This window comes from Salvelinus sp. IW2-2015, unplaced genomic scaffold (genome assembly GCF_002910315.2).
Source record: "Salvelinus sp. IW2-2015 unplaced genomic scaffold, ASM291031v2 Un_scaffold1019, whole genome shotgun sequence".
NCBI classification, from domain to species: Eukaryota; Metazoa; Chordata; class Actinopteri; order Salmoniformes; family Salmonidae; genus Salvelinus; species Salvelinus sp. IW2-2015.
This window is the reverse complement of record NW_019942689.1, coordinates 359,431-374,294: the sequence shown is the minus strand read 5'-3', so window position 1 is coordinate 374,294 and position 14,864 is coordinate 359,431. Positions and strand designations below refer to the sequence as shown.

Sequence of the window (14,864 nt, the reverse complement as noted above, 5' to 3'; positions counted from 1 at the left end):
CATAATATGACATTTGTAATGTCTTTATTCTTTTGGAATTTCTGTGAGTGTAATGTTTACTGTTCATTTTTATTGTTTATTTTACTTTTGTTTATTATCTACTTCACTTGCTTTGGCAATGTTAACATATGTTTCCCATGCCAATAAAGCCCTTAAATTGAAATTGAAATTGAATTGAAATTTAAAGAGAGAGAGAGAGCGGGAGAGAGACAGAGAGACATCGAGAGTGACACTTGATTTCAGAGCAGGAGAGACAGAGAGGGTATACCAGATGTCCTTGCAAATGTAATCAGCGTTATGTAGAGCTGCTGGGTGTGGCTGTGTGTGTGTGTTAGTGTGTGTGCTGGGTGTGGCTGTGTGTGTGTGTTAGTGTGTGTGTGTACAATGGACAATTCGTGTTGCTGGTTAATCAGTGGAGTTACCAATTATTTACATTAGAAGATATTTGTGGATCGGTGTGTTGTGTTTGTGTGTGTTGTGTTTGTATGTGTTAGTGTGTTGTGTTGTGTTAGTGTGTTGTGTTTGTGTGTGTATAGCTGTGGATGTTTTCTGCATACATATGAGTAGAGATCCTGTCTTTGGGATAGCCTATGCCAAGGCCTTCTCAACACAAGTGTTTTGTTGTGATCACATTATATGCATTGGGGTGCATTGGGGTTTGTAGCAGGTGAGTTATGATATGCATGCCATTTCCCATCAGTCCATTGAGTCCAGCAGGCCCCTAATAACAAACCATTTACTGCCCACTTACTCATGCATAGATACAACTGTGGATACAATAGGCTACTCTCCTCCATTCTTCAGTCTTTCAGCCTCATAGAACACTACCCGGAGAGGAGACAAATACTGCAGAATTCTATCATCAAACTCGGAGGTGATATTCAAATCTCTCATTTCTTTCTCAATCGAAGGAGCAGATCAATTTCCGCAGACCTGGTCGCGATATTTTCCGCCGTTGGGCTTTCTCGTATGCGACGCGGCACACCGCGGGGCACCCGCGACAACTGCACGCCTCGCTGGAGAACAGTTACTTTTGTCGCGTCGAGTTTATTTGCGCCTCGCTATGAGAATTGCCTTCATTTACCTTTGCCCGAACCCACCCTAAAAGAAAAGAAAAACAAGAGAGGGGATTTGGGATGAAGAATGAGAAAGGGAAATGTATTCTTTTTGATACTGCTGGGACATTAGCTGCGCCCAGTTTGGTCCTCTCCTTTTGACAAAAATGAACTGAATAAATTTGGCCTATAATGTAGATATTTTTCGTCCTTTGTTCTGTATTGTATGTTGTTCAGATGAAAATTCGATTGCATGTTAAATATTCAAGTATTATTCATTTCAATTATTCTGAATAAAAAAATAGATGTGGTTTAAAGCAGATAAAAAAATAATCAATAATTTGTTATTCTCTATCCCACAGATTGCTTGTCCCTTTTGATTCTATCCACAATGATAAAGGCCTATACCTCTGATTCTTCGATTAGGTCCTATGCTAAACTCAATCATTCATAGGCCTTTATAAACGGGATGGTTCAGCACTGAATGTTGATTGGCTCACAGCCTGACAGCCGTGGTATATTAGACTGTATACCACTGGTATGACAAAACATGTATTTTTACTGCTCTATTTACATTGGTAACCAGTTTATAATTAGCAATAAGGCACAAGGATGTATGGTATATGGCAAATATACCATGGCCAAGGACTGTATCCAGGCACTCTGCATTGCATCATGCGTACTAACTGCCCTTAGCTATGGTATACTGGCCATATACCACATCCCCCTTGTGCCTTATTGCTTAAACATACCACATGCTCAGCAGGCCTGACTATATTGCCACTGTTGTCCTTTCCAACATGGCCAGCTAAGTAATGGAGTCATCATCTCCTTGGTTTTAGTCATAGAATTAGGACGTAGAATGGTAATTGAATAAGATCTCTATAATGTCAGTGCATTGTTGTGCATCACCATATAATTCATTTATATTCATTATATTTCTACGTGCATCACCATCAGCGCAGTCAGTGCATCCGGAGCCCCGATGTGGATGGAACGTAAAACTACACGTGTCATGGCCATTGGACCCATGTTGGATCTAAAAGGTGGCTTGGGGTTGTATTTGCTTTCGCTATGACTTTGGTCCTTGTTTGCTCACTTTTGAGCAAACAGCCTCTCCACCCCTCGGTCCCTATTTTTCTATGCATATCCACCCCTTTCTCCCAGAGAGAACCCCCCCATACGTCACGGACCGGTCTGGTCTTAATTAAAGCCATATTGAGAAAGAGCATAAATCCAGCCCTCCTCTCCTCTTTTTTTCACTCTCTCCATCTCGGGACGTGGGGGTTGTGTGGCGTATTGGTTAGGTATCGTAGACTGAGGCACTGGAGAGAAATAGTTACGTTTTAACCAGCGTGTTGGACTTTAAACACGTATTTTCTTCAGTTGGACAGTTTCATAAGGAAGCACAATGTCTGGGCTTAAGGTAAGGACTAAGGAGGAACAACTTCCGTAAATATTACCTCCATTTATAATGAATCTAAGTTCAGGTTCTATTTTTGCAGAGGGCTGTTATTTCTCATAAATTGTTCTTCATTTAAAATAAGAAATGCTGACATATGGGAACGATAAGCATATATATCGTTTTTTTTGTCATTTGAATGTTATACATTAGCTATCAATCGCATCAACAAATGTCCGAAATCTCATGATCTGCAATGCAAGACTAAACTGTGTTTTGCAAAACTAAACTGTGTTTAATAAATCTGGAACCTACTGCCGCGGTCAAGCGGTGCGCTGAAGGGGCGTTCCCTTATGTCCAATCAGCGCGCTGGATTTAGCAGCTGCCCAGATGGGTCCTAGCCGCTTGTGGAACGCAGAGTTCTGAGCGCAGTTACACGGTTAACACTGTAATCAGTTGACAGCCATTGTGCCACTCATGTTTCATTCAGCCACTGTCATTTATTGAGAATTTGGGCATCATTCTTCCACACCAAGTAAACTACACTGCAAGGAATGTAATCACGTGAGCGCGCGCATCACTGCAAAAAGACGCGTGTGCTTTTGCAGACCCGCGATGACTTAGCACAATTTCTTTGGTTTGTGGGTACGCCAAGTTCCAAGCGTAGGCTACTGTGAGGAGAAAGAGAGAAAAGGGGGTCGTGCTGCTGTGACGTTGCATGGCTACATCAGAAAAGTCACGTAGGTTTGCATTGTGTGCCAAGTATGCAAACAGATGACACAAGTACTCATAAAAGCTAAATGTTATGTAAAATGTTGGTCCCGTGTTTCATGAGCTGAAATACAAGATCCCATATAATGTCCATAAGTACAAAAAGCTTATTTCTCTTAAATTCTGTGCACAAATTTGTTTGCATCTGTTAGTGAGCATTTCTCCTTTACCAAGATAATCCATCCACCTGACAGGTGTGGCATATCAATATGCTGATTAAACAGCAGGATCATTACACAGGTGCACTTTGTGCTGGGGACAATAAAAGGCCACTTTAAAATGTGCAGTTTTGTCACACAACACAATGCCACAGATGTGTCAAGTTTTGAGGGAGCGTGCAATTGGCATGCTGACTGTAGGAGTGTCCACCAGAGCAGTTGCCAGATAATGTAATGTTCATTTCTCTACCATAAGCCACCTCCAACACCGTTTTAGAGAATTTGTCAGTATGTCCAACCGGCCTCACATCCGCAGACTACATGTAACCACGCCAGCCCAGGACCTCCACCTCCGTCTATTTCACCTGCGGGATCGTCTGAGACCAGCTACCCAGACAGCTGATGCAACTGTGGGTTTGCACAACAAAATAATTTCTGCCCAAACTGTCAGAAACCGTCTCAGGGAAGCTCATCTGCATGCTCGTCGTCCTCACCAGGGTCTTGACCTGACTGCAGTTCAGCGTCGTAATCGACTTCAATGGGCAAATGTTCACCTTCGATGGCCACTGGCATGCTGGAGAATTGTGCTCTTCAAGGATTAATCCCGGGTTTCAAATGTACCAGGCAGAAGGTAGACAGCGTGTATGGCTTTGTGTGGGCAAGGAGTTTGCTTATGTCAATTTTGTGAACAGATTGCCTCATGGTGGCGGTGTGGTTATGATATGGGCAGGCATTACCTACGGAAAACAAACACAATTGCATTTGATCAATTTGAATGCACAGAGGTACCGTGACGAAATACCGTGACGAGGCCCATTGTCGTGCCATTAATTCACCGCCATCACTTCAGTTTCAGCATGATAATGCACAGCCCCATGTCGCAAGGATCTGATTTTATTTCAATTGACTGATTTCCTTATATGAACTGTAACTCAGTAAAATCTTTGAAATTGTTGCATTTATATTTTTGTACAGTGTATAAGGACTCAACAACATAGACATGATGATGTCATTATATAATGCAATACTGAAGCCAGATGTAAAGTATCACTGTCAACTGTCGTGCCTCTCTCTCAATCTCCTCCAGTACCTGAGTGGGTTTGGGAATGAGTTCTCCTCTGAAGACCCTCGCTGCCCAGGGTCCTTACCTGAAGGACAGGTAACATTCCACACGAGGCCTACACCTCACCTGTTATCCAACAACACCCCTCAAACCACACCTGTATAGCCTACATTGTAGGTTCTGTAGCCCCTGCAACACCCCTCACACCTCCGTTACCCCCTCTGGGATGTTGAACCCAGCTCTGTTGTCTCTCCAGAACAACCCTCAGGTGTGTCCCTATGGCCTCTATGCTGAACAACTCTCTGGCTCCGCCTTCACTTGCCCACGGCCAACCAATAAGAGGAGGTATCCAGTCATTTAATAGTGATTGACAGGAATGTATCCTCCTTTCAATGGTCCTCAGTTTATGTGTACAGAAAAGCAATTTTCTGCACTTATTCATAGACATGCACACAGACGAACACACTATCTTTGCTAACTTTCTTTCCTCGATTCTACAGCTGGTTATACCGTATCCTGCCGTCCGTCCGCCACAAGCCCTACACCGCAATGCACTGTGGGAACCTAACAGAGAAATGGGACGAAGTGGAACCTGACCCTAACCAGGTACAGAGAGAAATGGAGAGAGAGAGAGAGAGAGAAAAACAGGGAAATTAGGTCTCAACATTTGAAAATGTTTCCTTTTCGTAGCTCCGGTGGATGCCGTTCACCATCCCCAAATCCTCAGAGAAGAAAGTGGACTTTGTGACGGTAAAACATAATCCCTCGTTCACTCAGGCCTCTGGTTTTACTTGGTAGAAAATAGCTGTTTCTGCTGCATAGCCTGTCATCTGTCCTGGATCTGAATGGTTCTCCCATCTGTCAACCATAGGGTCTGCACACCCTATGTGGAGCAGGAGACACCAAGTCCCGCAATGGGATCGGCATCCACATGTTCACCTGCAACACCTCCATGGTTGACAGGTGTGTGTGTGTGTGTGTGTGATCATCTCTCCCATATTTGAGATTTACAACTCTGAGCCCCATGTCAACAATTTTATGTGGTCTCTGCTTTTCAGGTGTTTCAACAATTCAGATGGAGATTTCCTCATTGGTCAGTCAAATATGCATTTTTTTTAGTAAAGGTACACATGTTAAGTTAATAAGCAATAAGTAAGTACCCCCCCCCATTCTCTCTCTCAGTGCCCCAGCACGGTGAGATTCTGATCACTACAGAGTTTGGGAAGATGATGGTGGAACCCAACGAGATCTGTGTCATTCAGGTGAGACGGCAGCACCAGAGAACATAAGCCTATCAATCTTGACAGCTCTCAACGACAAAACCATGCTTCACATGAATCCCTCTCATTGTCAACCTTCACCTGTAACTGTCAACCTGCAACTGTAACTGTCAACCTTCACCTGTAACTTTCAACCTGCAACTGTCAACCTTCCCCTGTAACTTTCAACCTGTAACTGTCAACCTTCACCTGTAACTGTCAACCTGTAACTGTCAACCTTCACCTGTAACTGTCAACCTGTAACTGTCAACCTGCAACTTTCAACCTTCAACTGTAACTATCAACCTTCACCTGTAACTTTCAACTTTCAACCTGCAGCTGTCAACATTCACCTGTAACTTTCAACCTGCAACTGTCAACCTTTACCTGTAACTGTCAACCTTCACCTGTCCCCTCGCCTCTATCTGTATGTCCCTTGTGTGTTGCAGCAAGGGATGCGTTTCAGTGTGGATGTGTTCGGGGAGACCAGAGGCTACGTGTTGGAGGTGTACGGAGCCCACTTTGAGCTTCCCGACCTGGGACCCATAGGTGTGTGTGACACCATTCCTCCTCAACGTGACACCTTGACCCTCCCACCTTTCAACGCAATAACATTTGTGAACCTATCATCTTCCTAGGGGCCAACGGACTGGCCAATCCCAGGGACTTCCTGACTCCGGTAGCGTGGTATGAGGACCGTGAGGTGGCCACAGGCTACACCGTCATCAACAAGTATCAGGGCAAACTGTTCTCCAGCCAACAGGTGTGTACGTGTGCGTGTGCGTGACGTGAGTACACGTGTGTCTTTGGGTCATATGTACATGTTCTGTCACAGACATTACAATACACAGCACTATAATTCATGATAGTAGCTTGTAATATATACATGGGACACCACTAATGTTAGCGATTAGCTATCTAGCCGTCCCAACTCCGAGAATAGCTGCACGTTAACATTGAACTGCCCTCCCCGATTATTTAATGTAAAATGCCTGACAGTTCTGATCAGCAGGCTCCCGTCTCGGCTCACTTACCAGCCTTAATCATAATTAGTTAACGCGTCCCCGCCAGATACCTGCCTGTCTTTTCAGAAGGGGAGAAAACCTTGCTCGAGTTAAGCATTCATTTCAGCATATTTTACCGGGGAATGATTTCCCACCCCGCTCTGAAAGCATCCTGTCGAGCAGGTAATTGGATCGACTCATTTTGTCTGACAGGAGGGGATTTAAAGAGACAGGGAAGGGGAGGACGGAGGGTGTGTGTGTGTGTTAGGGAGGGAGGTAACCGTGGAAACACCTGTGTTAGAGGGGATACAGTGTATTCAGGAAGTATTCAGACCCTTTCACTTTTTCCACATTTTGTTAACTTACAGCTTTATTCTAAAATGGATTTAAAAAAAGATTTTTTTTATCAATCTACACACAATATCACATAACGACAAAGCAAAAACGGGTTTTTAAACATTTTTGCATATGTATTACAAATAAAAAACATATCTCTTTTTCATAAGTATTCAGACCCTTTACTCAGTACTTTATTGAAGCACCTTAGGCAGCAATCAAATCCTCGAGTCTTCTTGGCGCTACAAGCTTGGCACACCTCTATTTGGGTATTTTCTCCCATTCTTCTCTGCAGATGCTCTCAAGGTCTGTCAGGTTGGATGGGGAGCATCGCTGCACAGCTATTTTCAGGTCTCTCCAGAGATGTTCGTCCGGGCTCTGGCTGGGCCACTCAAGGACATTCAGAGACTTGTCCCGAAGCCACTCCTATGTTGTCTTGGCTGTGTGTTTAAGGTCGTTGTCCTGTTGGAAGGTGAACCTTCACCCCAGTCTAAGGTGCTGAGCTCTCTGGAGCATGTTTTCATCAATGATCTCTCTGTACTTTGCTCCGTTCATATTTCCCTCTATCCTGACTCGTCTCCCAGTCCCTGCCGCTGAAAAACATCCCCACAGCATGATGCTGCCACCACCATGCTTCACCATAGGGATGGTGGCAGGCTTCCTGTAGACGTGACGCTAGGTATTCAGGCCAAAGAGTAAAATCTTGGTTTCCTCAGATCAGAGAATCTTGTTTCTCATGATCTGAGAGTCCTTTAGGTGCCTTTTGGCAAACTCCAAGCGGGCTGTTCCACAGGTGGACTCCAGTCAAGTTGTAGAAACATCTCAAGAATGATCAATGGAAACAGGATGCACCTGAGCTCAATTTGGAGTCTCAAGGCAAAGGGTCTGAATTCTTATATAAATAAGGTGTTTGAAATTTTTTTATACATTTGCAAATATTTCTAAAAAACAGTTTTTGCTTTGTCATTATGGGGTTTTATGTGTAAATTGATGAGGAAAAACATGCATTTTATCCATTTTAGAAAAAGGCTGTAACGTAACAAAATGTGTAAAAAGATCTGAATACTTCCCGACTGCTCTGTGTGTGTCTGGGATACACACCGGTCCCCTCTTTCTTTCATTAACCTCTCCCTCTCTCTACCTCTCTCCATCCACCTCTCTTTCTCTTAGTCATCTCTGGGTTACACACCGGTCCCCTCTTTCTTTCATTAACCTCTCTCTACCTCTCTCCATCCACTCTCTTTCTCTTAGTCATCTCTGGGATATACACCGGTCCCCTCTTTCTTTCATTAACCTCTCTCTACCTCTCTCCATCCACCTCTCTTTCTCTTAGTCATCTCTGGGATATACACCGGTCCCTCTTTTCTTTCATTAACCTCTCTCTACCTCTCTCCATCCACCTCTCTTTCTCTTAGTCATCTCTGGGTTACAACCGGTCCCCTCTTTCTTTCATTAACCTCTCTCTACCTCTCCCCATCCACCTCTCTTTCTCTTAGTCAATCCTCTGGGTTACACACCGGTCCCCTCTTTCTTTCATTAACCTCTCTCTACCTCTCTCCATCCACCTCTCTTTCTCTTAGTCATCTCTGGGTTCGGACCGGGTGTTGGGACTTGCACTTTCTCTCTCCTCCCCACCTAACCTGAAACTGGTGTGTGTGTGTCACACATATTGGAAGTGTGGGGGGGCAGGTTCCGTCTCTGTCTCGTCCTGCTGTTTGGTACCCCTGCAGAGAGATGGAATTGCTCAAATTAACTTATTATTTGCTTGACTGGGCCAATATGTTTTTTTTTGTTTTTTTTCTCGCACTCTGTTTTTAATCGAGTCTGGCAGAGTTATCACAGGAACTGTAATGCCCAAGAGATTACCTGCCTTGGGGTTCTCAGACCCCCTGGGTGCATGGTGACTGTGTGTGTTTGTGTGTGCGCTTGTACTGCATGCGAGTGTGTTAGTATGTCATTTATGGAGAATGCGTGTGTGGGAGAATGTGTGTGTGCTCGCGCACGTTCGAGAGGGTACATGGGTCAGTCCTGAAGACAGCTTCAGCTGTAATGAATAATATTGATTTTAGAACTACCATTGAATGTCTCTTTCACAGTGACATCAGAACTGCTATATAAAATTGCTGTGGTTTTAACAATCAAGATGAAGAAATATCTCTACACCGTCTTCGTGTCTCTCTCCCCACCCCATCTCTCTCCGAGCCGAGCCGAGGGCCCTGAAAGAAGTTTGGGAAAGTTTGATTGTGAAACCAATTACTGCATAAATACCTGGAGCTGAAGATCACAACGAATGGGGTGAATGAAAAGAATAGTAGAGAAGGAGAGGAGGCACACCGTTCAAAATCAGCAATTATCCTCACGTTCTTTTTTTCCCTTATGCTGGTCTACGTCTGTTTTTCAATTCTGAATATCAAGGGCCCTCTTTCCTGAAATGAAAATTGACTTGAGGTACGGCTATATCTCAAGTTCCAAGGTGCGGTAGACCAGGGGATACTGACGCCTGCCACACCCCTACTATACATTTGAACATTATTCTATTCCTTCTTCTGTGTGATTGCAGAGTTTCTCTCCCTTCAATGTGGTAGCGTGGCATGGAAACTACACACCATACAAATACAACCTGGAGAACTTTATGGTCATCAACTGTGTGGCCTTCGATCATGCGGTGAGAACCTCACACACACACACACGCACACATAAGCACGAACACACACACACACCCTAACCCTTCCTCTCCTCCATCTGTGCACCAGGATCCTTCCATCTTCACAGTGTTGACGGCCAAGTCCACTCGTCCAGGAGTCGCCATGGCTGACTTTGTCATTTTCCCCCCGCGCTGGGGAGTGGCCGACCACACCTTCAGACCCCCGTACTACCACAGTACGACCACACACACACACACACTTCTAACCCTAAGAACAAATAACAAACACTTGCTCGTCTTCAGTTCTGATGTTACCGAGAACTTTGTCCTTTTCTGGCATAGCCATCTAGTGACTGTAATGTATTTTGTAGTAGTGTGTGTGTGTTGTCAGAGCTCCCCCTGTCTGTGTTCCAGGGAACTGTATGAGTGAGTTCATGGGGCTGATCAAGGGCCACTATGAGGCCAAGAAGGAGGGCTTCCAGCCAGGAGGGGGCACTCTCCACAGCATGATGACCCCTCATGGCCCTGACAGAGACTGCTTCGAGAAGAGCAGCACCGCTCTCCTCAAACCAGAGAGGGTGGCTGAGGGGACCATGGTAACATATGGGAGCACACACACGTGATGAAACTATAAAACTGTAAATATCAGTAAGCCGTCAAGTAACATCCCTCTCTCTCTCAGGCCTTCATGTTTGAGTCGTCGTTCAGCATGGCGGTTACTAAGTGGGGTCTGGAGACGTGTCAGAAGCTGGACAAGAGCTACTACCAGTGCTGGGAGCCGCTACGCAAACACTTTGACCCCAACTGGAGACCAAGCAAACAGTAGAGTAGAGAAGCAGAACAGTCATTGCTTCCCCTAGATCACTTTCAAGGCATGGTGCCTTGAAAAAAGTCAACATCCTGGACCTCTTTAGCTTCATACCACTATACCGTGGCTCAATTCATTCTATCACTCACAGCCTAATAGAGTGTTTGGGTAATTGGTGTATGCTTGTTTAAGATTAACCGGTTCATTGATAATAAAAAAAAGGTACTAGACAAAAGTAAGTGAGTGAATAAAAATACCCTGGAAGACTTGTTAGTGAGTTTTCACCACTCTGCTGCTCATGTCATTCACAGCCCTTGTATGTTTGTAATGACAGGCAGACACTTTATTTGCTTTTCAACAATAAAGAATGTTTTATTCAGTTAACAATAATAGATACACACTGACATTAACTCTACAATACTTTACAATGGAAGTCTGCAATGAGCAAACTCAGTAGGCAAGCTTGAACTTGCGGTCGTAGGTCCCAGCTTTGATCTGCTCCTCCTTCTTGTCCTGGGGGGGGGGGTTTAATGAGGTCACGATGGCAACAGAGAGACAGCATCGTCACCTAAGCCAGGGTTTCCCAAACTCATTTCTGCCCCCCCCCCCCTGTTTTGTTTTTTTCCCTAGCACTACACAGCTGTTTCAAATAATCAAAGCTTGATAATTAGTTATTTGACTCAGCTGTGTAGTGCTTAGCGAAAACCAAAAAGACTGAGTTTGGGAAGCCCTGCTCTAAGCAACCTCCTCTTGGTGGCGTGTTTATAATATGAACTAATGTCTCATGAATAAATACAGGGATGTTTTTCTTCCTCTCAGTGGAGAAATAGCAGAGGAATTACAGCACAGTGTGAGCCTCAGTACCCAGGTCTGTGACAGCTCTCTCGGATTCAAAGAGAGGATCTTAATAACAATAGAGGTGCCATGTAGACTGTCACAAAGAATGGTGGCGGAGTAGAAGATGAGCTTAGATAGCCTAGCGTGTGCTCTTCTCCCTGACTTCAGTTTCTTACAAAAAAACATTTGGCAGAAATCTTGAAACTATTATGGAGTCAGACAAAGCTTCAAAGTGTATTTGCTTCCAATAATGCAAAAATGATCAACTCACCATGTCGATGATCTAAGATGAATTTACTGAGAGTGACTTAATACGGGGTCTGTGAGGGCTCATACTCCAATCACTTCTGTATTAGACAGCAAATGTGTCTGTTCAATGGATGACCTTAATGGGCACAGTCTGGTGGCACTGTACAAATTTGCCTTCATAATATAGATAGGATCACTTACCTAATATTGAGTTGCTTATGTTTTAGTCATGTTTAAAAAAAACGAGTGGTAGATCTCATTTTGTATTTTGAATCAAAGTGATCTTGACTCAGAAAAGGTTGTTGACCACTGGTATAGAGGCTAGGGTGGATTTGGAACAGACCCCTTATGTCAGGGAACAAGTAGGATAAGGGTTGGTGTCATCTCATCCATACCCTGTCCGTCTTCAGTACGTAGTACAGGACGAAGAGGGGAACCACTCCAAAGAGCCCACCTAGCAGTGACGTCTTCTTGGTGGCTCTGAAGTGGTTGTAGGGGTTGGTGCGTGCGTACACCCAGCGTGTCAAGGCAGGGTCTTCCTGTAAACACAAAAAACAGCATGTCAATAATGATGGCCAATCTTTGAGAGTGGGTGCCAGTCTTATTGCAGTCTACTACTATCGTGGTAAGAACGGTTGAATTCAGAAACAGTCATGTTCCCCCAGAATTCATTTAACTGAATACAACAATGCTTCACAAATTAGTTTAAATAGCAAACTTATTCCGAAATTGTAACATCAACAAAAGTAACGTTAGTTAGCAAACCCCATCAATAGCATTACCTCTGGGGGAACTGTGGGTCTGACATTCGCAAACTAGCTAGCGTTAGCATGTTAGCTCACTCTACTTACAATAAGCTCTTTTCTGTGCGGGTTGTTTAGCTGCATCTGATATTGTCTCTTCAGCTGGGCCCTTAAGCCAGCCCTCTCCTCTTCGGCACGTCTCTGGTCCAGCGAAAGGTTGAAATATTCAGCTGGGTCCAACGTTTTTGGCCGAGTGGCCAAGGGCGCTTCGCGGTAGTCCGCCATGTTTGTGAGTAGAGACCAATGACAGTAGAGACAGACAACGTGATTAGATTACCACAAAGTATCGCGTTCTCTGCCAGCAGGCTAGTTTTCCATGGCAACATGAAGCATTCCACACGAACTTGTCAATTTTTTTGTGGGGGACTGTCAACTTTTGAGTGCCTAAAAATGCCCACAAAGACTTCCAGTGGCGATTTTAGCATGTAAATCTTTGTATTGCAAAAAATCTAAAAAATACGAAGTGAGATGCATGCGAGCAAAGCCACAACACTAAACGATACATTAATTGCACTATAACGGTGACAAACGGTGTCTGTTAGGGCCTACATAAAGCTGTCCCAACATCTTACCATTGCTACACCTGTCTATCAGCAGAGCCTTTTCTGGCAGCGAAACAGTTCATTCAGCCTCATTTAATGCCTTTAAAAAAAACATAGCTGATATGGCTGACTTGCTTAAATAAATGTGGTTTCTACTGACAATTGAGATGTACAAACTATGGCATAAAGGGAAGACAAGCAGATGAGACAATCCGTAATTTCGATTAAGATATTCATGAGCGAGCTAGGACAGACAGTCAATTTAACTATTTGTTTAGCACTTTTGAAATGTACAGCAAACATGTGCCGTTCTTTCTCATTTTTTTTCTAATTTCTCATTTTGTCTGTCATCGTTGAAGTGTACCTATGATGAAAATTACAGGCCTCTCTCATCTTTTTAAGTGGGAGAACTTGCACAATTGGTGGCTGACTAAATACTTTTTTGCCCCACTGTATTAATGCCAAAATAAAATGCAAAACAGGTAAACCCCACCCCCCAAAAATACATTTCAACAAAAAATGTGGGTCTCAAAACCTGAATGACGGGTCGCCACTGCTTCCAAACAACCAGCGTACAATATATTTTACCTCGAGTCTGCTACAATTCCCACACTCCGATTATGGCTTTCAATACAGCGAAGCTCCAATCAAAGACGGTTTCTCGCATACCCGAAGTGGTCATTGACTTTTCACCCAACTTCCTTATCAGCATGGGCATGACCAAAACCATGAACTGCTTTCAAACGGAGTGGAATGAGATGGCGCACAAATGTCTGTTTAACGCAGAGGATGTGGGGCTAGTTCCAGATGTGTACTCTCAAAACCATTTTCTTGGCAGCGAGATGAAAAACACACAGGGGGGAGAGGGGAGAATACAGACAAACAGCCTCAGCAGTGGGACTCCAAGCTCCAAAAAGCCAGAGATTTCCACCGTCTCCAGTACAATGAGTGGGCCAGGAGTAGAAAAGACTGATTGAAGATATTAGAAAGCTGAAGTCACACGGTGCCCCCACTTATGATCTAGCATTGAAACAGATGAACGAGAAATACAAGGCAGGTCTGAAGCAGAAATTCAGGTCAGCTTGGAGAGGCAGGCGACTTTACACAACACCCTTCCTTCTCAACCTCCCCACCCCACCTCCGAGTGTAGCCCAAGACCAGACAACAAAACCTCACCCCAAACAAGACAAGGGTAATAACAAGCCAATTGGGATGGAGTAAGTCTTTACGCTCCTTCCAAAGACCCCAACACCACCAGACAGAGTTTCCACCAGACACCCAGCTGGCCCACAGAGGGAAGAAGTCTGTGTCTACTCAGGGCTCCTTCAAGGCAGCCACATTCCGCCTTACCAACACCCTCAAGGTAAGATGTGATGAATACCCTGCTCACCCTTTATGTATCAAGGCATTTTATTTCCCTAATAGCAACTCAAACTACTAAATGTATGTTAAAGTTACTGTTCTTTCTTTTTTCACAATAAAACATCTCTAGGCCCACACCCTGCTTGTCAGCTACCTGGCTCTACACACAAGCAAACTAGTGGTTGCCTCGGCTGGTGACAACCAGCTCTGGAGGCTTCCTGAAGGAGAGCTGATTTCTACAGGCCAGGGGCAGCGACGGCTATCTGGGGTTAACTTCCACCCTGACGGGGCTAAGCTAGGGGCCACAAGTGGGACTCCAGGTTCCAGATATGGGACATTTCTGAGGGCCGTGGTGTGCTGACCCCAGAGAGCCACACTGGAGCCACTTGGGGCTGCACCTTCCATTCTGCTGGAGACTTTGTGGCCTCCTGCTCCCTTGATGACACAGTTAAGGTTTGTTAGGAAATCAATATTTCCTGTTCTTCTACCAAACTTGGCACACACATGCTGACTGTGTTGAGGTAATGTGTGCCATATTTGTAGACATGATGATTATCCATATTATAAAAGG

General features: G+C 44.4%; 2 protein-coding genes across 2 annotated transcripts; one reads left to right on the top strand and one right to left on the bottom strand.

Annotated features, from left to right (window-relative positions):
- Nucleotides 1–2,287: 2,287 nt before the first annotated feature.
- On the top strand, nt 2,288–10,890 carry LOC112069460 (homogentisate 1,2-dioxygenase). Its single transcript, XM_024136805.2, has 14 exons — nt 2,288–2,481; nt 4,474–4,545; nt 4,706–4,794; nt 4,950–5,055; nt 5,140–5,199; nt 5,321–5,412; nt 5,508–5,542; nt 5,632–5,711; nt 6,158–6,257; nt 6,347–6,471; nt 9,609–9,713; nt 9,802–9,928; nt 10,107–10,288; nt 10,375–10,890. The coding sequence occupies exons 1-14, from the start codon at nt 2,467–2,469 to the stop codon at nt 10,516–10,518; spliced, it is 1,332 nt and encodes a 443-aa protein (XP_023992573.1). The 5' UTR covers nt 2,288–2,466; the 3' UTR covers nt 10,519–10,890.
- On the bottom strand, nt 10,843–13,240 carry LOC112069461 (NADH:ubiquinone oxidoreductase subunit B4). The gene is made up of 3 exons (XM_024136806.2): nt 12,438–13,240; nt 11,982–12,125; nt 10,843–11,013 (listed from the first exon to the last, which is right to left on the bottom strand). The coding sequence occupies exons 1-3, from the start codon at nt 12,612–12,614 to the stop codon at nt 10,951–10,953; spliced, it is 384 nt and encodes a 127-aa protein (XP_023992574.1). The 5' UTR covers nt 12,615–13,240; the 3' UTR covers nt 10,843–10,950.
- Between the last annotated feature and the right edge of the window lie 1,624 nt (nt 13,241–14,864).